We start from the raw sequence: 14767 nt of genomic DNA on the forward strand, positions 1-14767 counted from the left end.
CGCTTCCATGGTCCTGGATTGCCCCACCATGAAAATACCTGAGGTGAGTTATTTAATAGTCTTTGGTTGCAAACTTGGGTCCAGTCCTAAATTCCATTTCAAAAATGACACATACATGGATGACATAACGACCATCCCTACCACTGTACCGTGTACAAAAAAACTATTGGATAAGGCAGTAGGCAAGCTCTGGTGTCACCAGTTCAGTGTTTTCCCACAGTTGTTATGACCCTAACAGTATATGATGTACCCATCTTGAAGGAAGAGAAGCTAGAGAGAACATTTAGAAAGTTGCTGGGAGCTCAACCCTGCCTAAACTGTCATGAGACAGCAGGGACCCTGCCGTCTCCTCCCTTGTCCCTCCCTCTTTTCCCTCTCTCTCTCTGCTACCGCTTTCCCTCTGCTCTCAGGTAATGGGTACCAGCTGCGGGAGGCTGATTAGCGCAACTCTCAATCAACACACTCAGCCCATAAAAGCCCGGATCTTCTTCAGTCTCATCGCCAGTTCGTCCGTCTACTTACCCTGGTAGTTACGTACAGTCCGGCTTCGCACGATTAAGACAATTCAAGCTAAATTACCTCTTCTCTTTGTTCCCAGGCTTCCAGTTCTCCTTCACCAGCCTGACCACCTCTTCGCTCCTGCCGGCTCGTCGGGCCCACTCCCCGGCCCGGGAGCCGCTCCCATCGCCAAGACTCCCCAACGCCGGAACCGGCCTCCAGGATCCCCCTCCCTCCGGAGCTCAAATCATTAAGAACTGAATAAAAGTTTATCGAGCGGTACCTGCTCTTGGGTCTCCAGTGTTTTTCTCCTCCCACACCTGACATAAACAGTGTATGCCAGTATTGTAAAGGGATTTTGTAGCTTCCAACAACAAGTTTAACAAAGGAGTTTAAAGATTCTAAGGTTAGGCTGGAAATGACATTGTCAGAGTCTAGAGATGTAGCAGTGAGGAGCACAGTATCAACAGTCTCAGCATTGAGGAAGTGGAACCCAAAGGAGACAATTTTCACCCAATATCAGCTGGGATTGGTTCCAGCTCCTGCCCAAACCCTTGATCGGATAAGCAGTATAGATAATCAATAAACGAATGCGCCCACTTATTCCAACACTACTAAATCTTCTTTTCCCAGTGAAGGATGAAATGTTAGTAGTGTCATCCAGCTGACATAGTACCTCAACCTCTATCTAGAATCATATAGCACAGCATGTAAGAGGTTCACATTTCTAATCACAACAAACTGCTGAAAACTCATTCCTGTTCACAAATATTTAATTGCAACAATCTTTGTGTACATAACTGACAAAAGACTAATCTTATCAGGACATCTCAACATCACCACTGTTTCCTAGAAGTAAGATAACAATGTATGTTTAGTATATTATAGAAAGAATACAAAGTATGACAAAAACAGTTGCTTGCAACATTGAGCTTTAGTGGTCAAAGAGCAGGATTTAGTCACTCAGAGCTCTGTCATGCATTGGAGGTTAAATCAATGGAGACTGCTATTTAGACTGAGCTGTGGTTGTGACATAACATGCTTGTTTGTGTTTGTGTGGAAGATTTCTGGCTGGAAGTCCATGTACTCACTCTATGCTTTTATATATTACAATTTTATGCTCTGTGTGTGTGTGTGTGTGTGTGTGTGTGTGCGTGCAGTGCCTATGGCTAAGGTTAGGGAAAGTGGAAATTAATACAAGTCAATATGAAATCCACAGGGGGAATAAAAATTAACATTTATGTGTAATTGTTATCTTTGAAAGGACGCATTTTTGGCTTTAAACCTTAGGAGTAACGTCACTTTCGACAATACACACCTACCAAAATACTTTCAAAGGTTAAGACTTCGTTTTAAAGTCAGTGCTAGAATTAGGTTTCACAAACATGCACGTGTGTGTTGGAGGGGAGGTACTAGAGGGTTTTGGACAGTGGCAAAGGGCTATTTCTCTGAGACTACGCTCAAAATTCTGTTTAATCTTTTCTTCTGCCCCATTTAGGATGAAAACAGCGCTGTTCATTGTTTATCTGCTTGCTGTGCTGACAGCTATAGCACAGGCAGCACCAGGTAAGAAAACATTTCATTTTACCTCATATCAGAGCACATTAGATACACCAGCCAGCGATGACAGATGCATACATTGTCTAATGATCATATGAATTTCTTTCTGTAATACTTTTACAGGCCAAGGAATGTTAAAAATCATTAAATCATTGATATAGGATGAAGCATTGTTGTGACATTCTTGTCAATGCACTGGAATAAAAGTCTGACATTACATTTGACTTAAAAAAGATTTTACTTTGATAAATCAGATGAGTATTGCTCATGCTTTCTTGTGTAAGTGGCATTTTACTGTAGTAAACTTAGTACTGTAGTGTGCTCAGCTGGACCTAGTTATATACTTTGCAACACATATATTTTATAATGTGTTTAAATGTGTTCTATGTACTTTTTTTTTTTTTTTTAAAGGCCATTCTTTGCACTGTTCTAATCAACCATGAAATGTCTCCACTTCATCTCATGCTACCTGGACTATGACAAACAAAAATACTTTGGCACTCTTTCTTTGTTTTTGCACCTTTCCCCAATGGAAAATTCTTATTTTTCTATGAAAAGTGACTTTGACTTCTGCCAAATAAATAAGAAAAGAAAAATAGGTTCAGTGTTTAACCAAGTTAAGTTTAACCATTTGTAAAAAGAAAAAATATATATATCCTTACTACATATTCTAGCCTGTTTTAGATGACTGCTGAACATGCTTTACAGCCTGCTGAAGTGTTTTCCACAGCTTTTGGGAGATGATTGCACTTACATAACACTAAGGTGCACAAAAGAATCAAAAACAAATGCTGTGACACGAAGGCTGTACTATTAGGTTATAGGCATGTATTTAATCAGGATGATAGTTTTGTTACTTCATCAGAGTAATTATTTGACATTAGGAATCCCATAGCTACAGTATACCCCAACTATGCTAGATAATAATCGTATACAGTGTCACATGCATACATTTTTCCTTTAGTCCAAGGTCCAAATACATTGAGGGACCTTGCTGCTGACAAAAAATTTGCAACCATTGCCAAGACTCACAGTGTTACTGTTGAATGTTAATACAGTGCAGAGTTTTCAAATCATTCTGAACATGTACCCACAATATTATACAAAAGTATTCTAATAATCCCAACAGACCTGATTCTCCATTGTGATGGATTATACAATTCAATCAAATCTCTGCAGGGTACCTGATGTTTAACACATTCAAAAATTAAAATAAGTTAAAGGCTGCTTCAGAAAATGGCAGAAAGCAATTAACAGAAACTTTGAAAAGACACTGCTATGGTTCTTTAACATACAAAACACACATTGTATCTTCATCAGGGAGCACTGACCTTGTGGTCTCTCTGAAAAATGGCCTGATCAGAGGGGAATATGCTACGGTGAAAGGCACAGAGAGGAGGGTGAAGCAGTACCTGGGAATCCCTTTTGCCAAGCCCCCTGTGGGGGCCCTCCGCCTGGCTGCTCCCCAGGATGCAGAGCCCTGGGAGGGGGAGAGAAACGCCACACAACAGCCCCCCATGTAAAGCTGGATGAATGCTGAAATACTGGAATCCATGAAGTTTCATGAACACCCTTTTTACCCTCGATGACACACATTTCTTGTTCTTCTGTCTGTATTTCTCTAAGGTGTATCCAGAATCCAGAATTATTTGTGAATGTTTGTAGGGCCATGTCAATTGAACTCACCCCACCAGAGCTTTCAGAAGACTGTCTGTACCTAAATGTTTACACTCCAGCTGAAGCAACAAAAGGAGGCAAACTGCCGGTGGGTCAGAAGTGAATAAAATATGTACAGTATATAGTACAACAGAACTGAGTACACCCATGTTCAATATAACTGAAATGTTACGCAATTGGAAATCCTGATTAACTAGAAAAACTTAATCCCCAGACAGAAATTCATGTAAGTAGCAGTCCATTCTTTTATTTATTGTTATATATAAATTTTTAATCTCAGACCTTATTTTTGATCACAGATTTGAGCTTCCAGGGCATGAATGATATCAGTGTGTACAAGTCAGTGGAAAGATGGTCTGCACCTCTTCATGATTCTTTTCAGCTGTTCTTTACCGCAGGGGTTTTGTTGCTGATGTTCAACTTTAAAATACCTCAAACCTCTTCTCTTGCATTCACATCAGGGTACCTACTTGGCCAGGTCATTGTTTTCACTTCTTTGCAATTTGTTGTGCGATGTTTGCAGTGGTCTCTATGTACCAGTCCTGTGATAGACTGCGTATACAAACTGCATTCATAAGCCATCTGCAACTGTCCTCCCCTCTACACCATATTCTTTTATGTTTTTGAAATAGTACATAGCGTGTATGTGTGTAGCAGCATTTTCTGGCTAGTGTACATTCTGTTATTGGTATTATGGTTCTTCCTATACATCCTAAACACTTCTGAAACTGTGCTTGAGTTTATGTTCAGTAGCTACTAATGCTTTTGTACCCTCTCCCATCTTTATGAAAGCTCACATTCAGGTTGATCCTAACCATGTAGTCATATTGCATTAGACACAACCCAGACCAAAACTGTAAAAGCTGTGGTGTTTACAGGCATTTGCCAGGTGCACAGACATCTGCTGAAGCAGTCACATGTAAACTGTTGTTGCATCGAGGTTGTGTTTTGCCCATTTTAAATATGTCCCACACTTCACTTAAAAATAATGCAATAACTGTGATATTATTTGGATTATCATTTAAGATTTTAATGAGATGAGTGTACTCAGTTTTGTTGACTTTTCACTGTACAGTTTTTATAAACAAATAATCATCTTAGTTTATAACAGGTCTGTATGAGCTGATATAAATGCCTCACACTGTAGTTAATGCAGTATAGTCGGCTGTAAGCTTCTGGGTGGAGAGGTCAGCTGTGAACAGTAAGGTCCTGTGTTGTCTGTCAGGTGATGTTGTGGATCCATGGAGGTGGTCTGGTCTTAGGTGCAGCTTCTCAATATGATGGTGCTCCATTAGCTGCTTATGAAAACATAATAATGGTTATTATTCAGTATCGCCTTGGCATTCTGGGATTTCTGAGGTAAGAAATCGTTGTGCTGATCACATTTCTGTGACAGGTTTCACATTCACAGCATCACAGGAATAAGTGGTTTTCCAAAAATCTAAAAATGACTTTTCCTGTTTCAAAGTACTGGGGATGAACATGCTTGGGGCAACTGGGGCTTCTTGGATCAGCTGGCGACTTTGAGATGGGTAAAGGAAAATATTGAAGCCTTTGGAGGCGATCCACAATCTGTCACAGTTGCTGGAGAATCTGCAGGAGGCGTCAGTGCCTCCATTCTGGTAACAAAATCTAATCATTATACCAACCTATACACTTTTAACTTTTAGCTAATGATGTACTTAATCATTTAGCATTCCCATTTCATGATTATGTGTGTATCTTTCCACATGAACAGACTCTGTCTCCACAAGCCAAAGGATTGTTTCATGGAGTCATTTTTCAAAGTGGAGTAGCAACGCTTGGCACCCACACTACAAGCATTCACTTGCATCATGCTAAGGTACAGTAACATGTACTCTTCTTCAACCCCACATCTCATAACAAAAACGCATGAAAAATTATATATTGCCAAAAGTAAATAAAAAAATGTGGAGGATATTTGTGGTTTCTGCAGTTTCTAATATTTTATATTATTTGTTTTAAGGAGAATTCATTTTGTTCAATAAATGCAACATATTTCCAGAGTCAGTGAGTAATTGTGTAAAATAATCGTGATTTAAATAATGACCAAAATAATCGTGATTATGACTTTTTCCATTATTGAGCAGCCCTAATATAATCTGTGTATCTCATAAGGTTGTGAAATACTGACAGAGAGATGAGCTAAAGCCACATACACTACCAGTCAAGTCCAAACTTTTGACTGGTAGTGTATGCAATAGGTAAAGTTATATATTTGATCTGCAACTGTGTATCTGAACTGTTCAGTTCTAAACTAGCACCCCTAAAGTGTGCTTACTCCCTGGCAATGCAGCCTATTCATCCATCCATCTTCTTCCACTTATCCGGTGCCGGGTCACGGGGGCAGTAACATAAGCAGGGATACCCAGACTTCCTTTTCCACTTCCTCCAGCCCTTCCGGGTGGACACTGAGGCGCTCCCAGGCCAACCGAGAGACATAGTCCCTCCAGCGTGTCCTGGGTCTTCCCAGGGGCCTCTTCCTGGTGGGACATGCCCAGAACACCTCCCCAGGGAGGCGTCCAGGAGGCATCCGGAACAGATGCCCGAGTCACCTCAGCTGGGTCCTCTCAATGTGGAGGAGCAGTGGCTCTACTCCGAGATCCTCCCGGGTGACCGAGCTCCTCACCCTATCTCTAAGGGAGTGCCCGGCCACCCTGTGACGGAAGCTCATTTAGCTACTTGTATCCGAGACCTTGTCCTTTCGGTCATGACCCAAAGCTCATGGCCATAGGTGAGAGTAGGAACGTAGATTGACCAGTAAATCGAGAGCTTTGCCTTTCGGCTCAGCTCCTTCTTCACCACGACGGACCAGTACACCGATCACATTACTGCTGCCGATGCCCCGATCCGTCTGTCAATCTTGCGTTCTGTCCTTCCCTCACTCTAGGCTGTGCCTAGAAATTCTGTCCATAAAAATAATGAACAGAACCGGTGACAAAGGGCAGCCCTGCTGGAGTCCAACATGTACTGGGAACAGGCTTGACTTATTGCCGGCAATGCGAACGAAGCTCCTGCTCCATTTGTACAGAGACCGGATAGCCCTCAGCAAAGCGCCCCAGACCACATACTCCTGGAGCACATCCCACAGGATGTCGCGAGGGACCAGGTCGAATGCCTTCTCCAAGTCGACAAAGCACATGTGAACTGGTTGGGCAAACTCCCATGAACCCTCGAGCACCCTCGAGAGGGTATAGAGCTGATCCAGTGTTCCACGCCCAGGACGAAAACCGCATTGTTCCTCCTGGATCCGAGGTTCGACCACTGGCCGGCTCCTCCTCTCCAGCACCCTGGCATAGACCTTCCCAGGGAGGCTGAGGAGTGTGATCCCTCTGTAATTGGAACACACCCTCTGATCTCCCTTCTTACAAAGAGGGACCACCACCCCTGTCTTCCAGGGGTACTGTCCCCGATTGCCACGTGATGTTGCACAGGCGTGTTAGCCATGACAGCCCAACAACAACCAGAGACTTGAGGTACTCGGAATGGATCTCATCCACCCCCGGTGCTTTGCCACCGAGGAGCTGCCAAACTACCTCAGTGTCCTGGGCTTAGATGATGGATGGATCAGCCTCCGAATCTTTCCTTTATGAAAGACTTGTCGGCGGGGTTAAGGAGATCCTCGAAGTATTACTTCTACCGTCCGACAATATCCCCAGTCGAGGACAGCAGCTCCCCACCTCCACTGTAAACAGTGTTGGCAGAGCACTGCATCCCCCTCCTGAGGCACCGGATGGTTTGCCAGAATCTCTTCGGGGCCAACCGGTAATCCTTCTCCATGGCCTCACCGAACTCATCCCATAATCGAGCACCTAGGCTGCAGCACGCTTGGCCCGGCGGTACCTGTCAGCTGCCTCAGGAGTCCCACAAGCCAAACCAGGCTCAGTAGGATTCCTTCTTCAGCTTGATGTCATCTCTTACAGCACTGCACTCTGTGCTCACACTTCTGAACAATAACAACACATATGCTAGAATGCTGTTTGTAGATTTCAGCTCAGTATTCAGCATTGTTATACCCTCCAAGTGAACCACTAAACTTGGAGACCAGGGCATCATCAACTTCCTCTGTAAATGGATAGTGGACTTTCTGAACAGCAAACCTCAGCATGTTAGGTCAGGCCACAACTGCTCCACCACCATCACCCTCAACACTGGCATACCACAGGGCTGTGTGCTCCTCTACTCCCTGTTCACCTACAAGTACAGGCCTGTGCATGGCTCCAACTCCATCATGAAGTCTGCAGACGACACTATGGTGATCAGGCTCATTAGCAACATTGATGAGACAGCCTACAGGGAAGAGGTACAGTAACTGGTGACATGGTGTGCTGACAATAACCTGCACCTCAACACAAGCAAGACCAAAGAGCTCATTGTGGACTTCAAGAGGGAGAAAGGAGGCACACATGACCCCATCCACATCAATAGGATGGCTGTTGAACGGATCTCTAGCTTCACGTTCCTGGGGATCCCCTTTGTTGGAGGACCTGTCCTGGAACACCAACACCTCGAGCCTGTTCAAAAAGGCTCACCAGCACCTTTGCTTCTTGAGGACACTGAAGAAGAACCACCTGTCTTCAGCCATCCTGGTGAGCTTCTACCCCTGTGCAATCGAGAGCATCCTTACCAGCTGTATCACAGTCTGGTACGGGAACTGCTTTATTGCCAAATGTTAAGGCACTGCAACATGGGATGAAAACTGCCCAGTACATCACAGGGACTTCACTTCCAGCCATTGAGGACGTCCAGAGGAAACGCTGTCTATGTCGAACTTGCAGTACTCTCAAGGACTCCTCTCACCCTGCCCATAGACTGTTTGACCTCCCGCCCCCTGGGAGGCAGCCTCAGCACAAAGACCAGTAGACTGAGGAACAGCTTTTTACACAGCTGTATCATTTGTACATATCCATTTGTAAATAGCGTTCATAGTTTCCGCTGAGACTGTATACACATTAATAGCACATATTCCTCTGTACATTATATTTATAGTGCTCACATCTCTGTATATATGTTCATAGCACATCCATCTTTATATTATGTTCATAGTACGTCCATCTTATATTATGTTCATAGTACTACCTTACTGTACATACTGTAGATACTGCACTTGCTGCTAATTGCACTTCTGGCTAGATGCTAAATGCATTTTGTGCCTTGTGCTTGTACATGTGTAATGACAATAAAGTTGAATCTAATCTAATCTAATCTAATCTATACAGTGACGTCCCGGGTGGACTGCATTTTCATTTTCATTTTATTGTCAACATGCTCTTTTGGTGTCAAAATTCAATGTGCAATTCAAACTGTCACTTGCTCATCAAGGAGAGTCCCTGCCTGCATCTGCTATGACCTGCCCCTTTCCCTATCGCTATCCTCTTACGCTAGTAAAGGTCCTCAGCCACCCCCTGGTCTACGGGCTCACTCCAAGAGGGGTCTGGTGACCTCCTGGGCTTTTTTTTAAGGGGTCTCTATTCAGGAACTATGTGCTGCTGAATGTTGGGCTTTGTCCAATACTTTTGCGCGGTTTTACAAATTGGATGTTACAGCTCCAACCCTAGCACATTCTGCCCTTGGTGTGGCGACTTCACAGAGTACAGCCCGTGCCATGTGATGCGCCACTAGGGAGGGTTGTCTTTCTTACAGGCATGTCTGGCAATCCGGGAGTTAATATATCTCCCATAGTGAGACACAAATGCTATGAAAGAGAACTTGAGGTTATGGCTATAACCCCAGTTCTCTAATTAGCATGAGTGAGTGTCTCTCCAGACCACCCTTCTTGCGATGGAAACAAGGAAGAGGTGAGCTTGTTTGAATGACAACTGACGCTGTGTCAGCCTATTATATAGGGGAGGGTCCCTGCCCCTCCTGACATAGTTGTCACTGGGGCTGGCATAGTGTTATTGAAGCTTCTGATGAGGTCGCACTGGAGGCGTTCCCATTGTGAGACACTCACTCATGCTAATCAGAGAACCGGGGTTATAGCCATAACCTCAAGTTAATAGTATGGCTAATTTGGTGGCCGCAGCTCGGCTGCAGAAGTTCTATACAAACAGAAGAGAAGCAGTAACATTACCCCTCCATCTCCAGACACACAGGACTGTGTACACCGGCTCATGAAGTGAGTTAGACTGCTGGTTGGTTAAATAATTGCGATGTGTAATGTTTCAGATATAGCAGTGCTGTCGGCAGGATAGTGCACACACAGCAACAGTTTGCTGACTTTCAGATATAAAGTTATGTACAATAACGTTAGCAGTGCTGTTAATTTACAGAACAGAACCTGGCTGCAGGTTTTCATGTGATGTTTGCAGATAACCACCTAGCTAACATAACTAATGGCCCTTTTTCATTCCACATTTAGCACTACACAGCTCGACTCGACTCGACTCGACTCGACTCGGCTCGGCTCGGCTCGGCTCGGTTCGACTCGAGTCGATTTAGGTTATTTTCCATTATAATTGTGGGCAGGGCTGTCATGGCACGGCAGCATGAAACTGGCCTCATGCCCTGATGCTGTTTACCGGTTTTTAAAAATGGCGGGTTTGATTCTTGTGTTGGACGCGATCAGACGTTGCGCTATTAAATAGTCTAGTGACTTACATTCCTGGCCAATCAGTGGCCCTTGGGAGGTACAAAAAAATTACCTGCTACCAGGTAGCTACTAACCTTAATGGAAAACCCAGAAAACCGAGTCGATTAGTGCCGAGTAATGCTAGTGGAAAGATATTAAAAAACTACATTTAGTTTTAGACTTGGGTGCTTGTAGAACTATTCATATCAGAACAGAATGAGAATTTTGGAGTAGAGAAAATTTCAGCCCTTGATCAATAGTGTAAAGCCTTACTGGATGTTGTGGTTCTTTTGTGCCATGGACAAACATTTGTACATGTTAAAAGCAGCATTCACCAATGTAAAGTTAGCAAGAATTTCCAGTTCTATTTCATCAAGGTACATTTAGTTATGCATTTGTAATGTTCATTAATCTTTTCCTTACACATAGATCATTGCCAGTCTTACTGGATGTGACCACAACACCACAGAGGAACTGGTCCAGTGTATGAGAGAAAAGAGTGAAGATGACATAGTGGAGGCAACCAAAAAGGTTAATGGTCTTATGAAGTTATACATGTTCTTGCTATAGATGCATTTAAATTTAATTGATTTTGTTGATTGTGTTTTATTTTATCTTGTATTTCATGAAGCCTTTGTTTCTACAGTGTAGTTCAAGTTAAATTAGGAAGCCAAAAACTAATGATACAAAGTTTCGTTGTGCATTTGTGGGTTGCTGTGATCAAGAAACAAAAACAAATCTCAAGTTATTTGGCATGATTACACAAAGAAACCTGATCTGAATACTTACATATAATATTGTTCATTCTTACATATTATAGCGTTAACAGAAACCTCATCTAAGAGTTTTAGTTTTTGTCAGACTTGATGAAAAATTCCATATCAGAATTTGAAATGTCAAGTCTTTAGCCACAAGATGGCAGCATGTGAGCACCTTTGAGAGGGAAATGCCCACTGAATGTTTAGTCTCCTTTCATGAGCCAACCAAAGTTGTATTGACATTCTGTCTTGTGTTTAGATGAACATTTACCTGGCAGCTGCAGTGGATGGAGTGTTTCTGACTGACACAGCAGAGGAGCTTCTTAAAAAGAAAGAAGTGCTGAAGGTTCCAGTGCTAATGGGAGTAACCAACCATGAGTTTGGATGGATTCTACCTCAGGTCACACTCATCTTAGTGGTTTTAGAACAAACTATCAGATAAACCTGCTGTGATGACTTCATGCTTCATTTTATTCTTTTTTTTAAATGAGGTGGTGTTCTTTATCTTTCTATTTCATTTTGAAGTAATTGTGAACTGTCCCATGCTGTTTGCAGAGTTTTGCCCCGCCTGGCTGGGAGAAGGGTATGAACAGAGAGTCTGTGCTGCCAGTAGTGAATATGTTCAATCCTACAGGGGTGAGCTCTATGATAGCTTTTGATAATAATGATTGCTTGATAGACTGAGTGATTGATTGATTGATTGATTGGCACTACAGTGACCTCAGTAACTGAAATGGAAGGAGATAGAAACCACCAGGACTCTTCCTGGAGTTGATCCTCTGGCCAAATTGAGTAACTAGAGGAGGAAGTCAGTCAGGAAGGAGACCAAGAGCCAAGAATAGTGACTTTAACAGAGCTTCAGAAGTCCTCTGCAGTAGTGGAGAACGTGCTGGAAGGATAAGCATTTCAGCTGCTCACTATCAGTCAGGACTTTAGAGACAAAAGCCACTTTGAGTAAAAGACAAATGACAACTTTAGAGTTTGTCAGACAGCATACAAAGGATTCTGAGCATATGAAGAAAAATCCCCATACAACATATGAAGATTAGTCTACAAATAAAGGTCTGAATACTTTGAGAATTTTTTATTTTATTTATTTATGTTTTGTAAGTGTAAGTCAGGGGGTCTGCAATTTTCTGAAGCCACTGTACATGGGCATCTGTTAAGAACTCTTGAAATCATTCTTATTGGTGATGAGATTGCTAAAAAAAAAGCCTTGGATGGAAATATGACTGTGTAACATCCTCCCTTCTCTAGTCGTTGAACTCTGCCAACAGCCTCATTGCTGATGAATACTTGAAAGATGCTAAAACACCAGAGGACATCAGAGATGCATTCACTGAAATCATTGGAGACCTGCTGATGACACTGCCTGTCATCAAGGTGGCCAGACAACACTCAGGTAAGTATGGCCAAGGCACTGAGAGCATCTCCAACCAAGCTGCGTAACCAACTTAACCATAAAATATGAATAGTGCCATCATCGCCGCAACTGGGTGCTCTACTGCAAGATCACATTATTTTGGCAGAAAATAACATAGTGAACATTTTACTGTGATGTTCAGTATCAACATTTTTAAGAATTCTTAAATACAGAAATGAATTTTTTTTAATTATGTTAACATAATCCATTTCAATTAAAAATGTAATTTGGTTGTGTACAGAGGACTGATTCATCCAAGGCCTTTTTTGGTTTTCTGCTACATGTTATAGATTACTTGATGCTGCTTTAATCTCATAGGTGAATTGGCACCTTCACGTATCACCCTGTAGTGAACAGTGATCATTACCTACAAGGATAATAATCTTTGATCTTCAAGCTTGGTATACACCTCTTGTCTTGTCTCTCCTCGCTGTATTTAGATGCAGGTGTTCCAGTTTACGTATATGAGTTTGTATACCGTGCTGAGATGCACAAACGCACCAGGCCCAGTTTTGTTAAGGCAGATCATGCCGATGATGTTGGATTCATGTTTGGCAGCTGTTTCTGGAATGGCCATATAAAAGTAATAGGTATGTATATGTATGTTCCTATATGTTGTAAATATCTATTCATCAGGTTAATAGATACTACTGTTTGAGTTTGTGATTAAATGCCTCTTGTTCTTTATTCAGGCAACATTACTGAAGATGATGAAAGCTTTTGTAGGACCATGATGGCATACTGGGCCAATTTTGCCCGTACTGGGTGAGTGAGCAATGAGAAAAACAAGATGATTACAGCTGCACTAGTCAATATTTTTATATTAGCAGCAGGAAAAAAGACTGAATGGATATGAAAGGGGCTGCTTACAAGGATAATCCCACAGAGAATTATCACTGGACTCTGCAGCACTGGCATTGTTCACTCTCACAGTTCTCATCAACCTAGTCTATACCAAACAAAAATTAATAAACTCACTGTGCTACGTGCCCACCACCAAACACCAGAGTAGCTAGTGTTGCATTTAGCAGTTGAAGAGACAATTTTTTTTTCTTAGAACAACACAAACAGAGCTAGGAGAAGCAATACTGAGTTTGTGAAATAGACAAACACCTCTCCAAATAGCTAATTCTAATGTTCTAATCTTAAACTAAACAGCTTTACAGAGTGACATATCAGTATTATTTAAACATATTATACTGTGATACAGAGAAAGGAGCCAAACAGAATAAGTTAAAGATAATTGTTTGATAGACTGAGCATATGAAAACAATAGCATGATTTCCGTTGTTTCATAGGACACCTTTATGTCTGTAACTGGTATGTCTGAATATGTCTTAAGCTCTCCCAGTGGTCCTGGTCTTGTCAGTTGGCCTCAGTATGACAGAGAGAAGCAGGAGTACATGGAGTTGGGTGTGGCACCAACCGTGAAACAGGAACTGAAGAAGGATAGGATCCATTTTGCTACTGTCACCCTTCCTCAAAAGCTGCAACAGCTAGCAGCAGCAGCCTCTGCCGAAGCTGGAAACTGACCTCTACAAGCTGACATATTTTTTGTTTTCGAGCCAAGTTAGAATTTTTTTTGTATGGCTTCTCACTATAACTAACTCACTGGGACATCTTTTAATTTCATATAGTGTCCTTTAGACATGTAGTTTGTAACATCAGCAATTAAAAATTCTCTCCTTTTTGCAAAGAAAAAAACCCTGATGGCATGGTTTGTTGGTGGAAACTGAAATGATTTTAAGTACAGATATAAATCATGTAAGACATTTAACTGGAGTAAACTGAAGCACCATGTAAACTATTCAAAAGCTTCTTAAAATTCATCATGTAGAAATAATACACAATTAGGAAAACCATTATACTGAATATCGTGTACATCTAGATTGCCCTACCCTGAAGTTTAATGTTATCATTAGATCCCAATACTCAGGAGTAGATTCTGTGTTTTGGTAAGGGTTATGGTTAAACCCTTGACAAAACACTTTAAAAACAAAACATTTATTCTAAAACAGAGCTGTGCTGTTTAAGGAACGCCGTGACTATAGTGTTTGATTAGAAGATTAATAAAAATCTTTTAAAATATTTAAGGAGAATATTAACAGCTTCAGTGTCTTTACTGACTATGGATTATCCTTGCTTTTTAAAACAATATTCAGATATTGAAAGAATCCACAGAGTTGTTCGAGTCGGGTTGATTCAGTCTTTCATCAAAACACATTTTTCTGACATTGTCACTGGAGGTCTGGAGGTATT

General features: G+C 41.9%; 1 protein-coding gene across 1 annotated transcript; it reads left to right on the plus strand.

The window, feature by feature from the left end:
* The first annotated feature begins 1795 nt into the window (after nucleotides 1-1795).
* ces3 (carboxylesterase 3) lies at nucleotides 1796-14542 on the plus strand. Its single transcript, XM_026311558.1, has 13 exons — nucleotides 1796-2064; nucleotides 3379-3577; nucleotides 3685-3823; nucleotides 4961-5094; nucleotides 5204-5357; nucleotides 5474-5578; nucleotides 10757-10858; nucleotides 11345-11485; nucleotides 11641-11721; nucleotides 12343-12487; nucleotides 12949-13098; nucleotides 13201-13273; nucleotides 13851-14542. The coding sequence occupies exons 1-13, from the start codon at nucleotides 1884-1886 to the stop codon at nucleotides 14038-14040; spliced, it is 1794 nt and encodes a 597-aa protein (XP_026167343.1). The 5' UTR covers nucleotides 1796-1883; the 3' UTR covers nucleotides 14041-14542.
* Nucleotides 14543-14767: the final 225 nt, after the last annotated feature.

The sequence above is a fragment of the Mastacembelus armatus genome, chromosome 6 (assembly GCF_900324485.2).
Source record: "Mastacembelus armatus chromosome 6, fMasArm1.2, whole genome shotgun sequence".
In the NCBI taxonomy this organism is placed as follows: Eukaryota; Metazoa; Chordata; class Actinopteri; order Synbranchiformes; family Mastacembelidae; genus Mastacembelus; species Mastacembelus armatus.

What these genes read in the sequence shown, in the direction of transcription:
- ces3 (XM_026311558.1), top strand. Translation starts at nt 1,884, where the DNA reads ATGCACGTGTGTGTTGGAGGGGAGGTACTAGAGGGTTTTGGACAGTGG. An exon ending in TAGTGGAGGCAACCAAAAAG is followed by an intron (nt 10,859 to 11,344) that starts GTTAATGGTCTT and finishes TCTTGTGTTTAG; the next exon opens with ATGAACATTTACCTGGCAGC. An exon ending in GGTGGCCAGACAACACTCAG is followed by an intron (nt 12,488 to 12,948) that starts GTAAGTATGGCC and finishes CGCTGTATTTAG; the next exon opens with ATGCAGGTGTTCCAGTTTAC.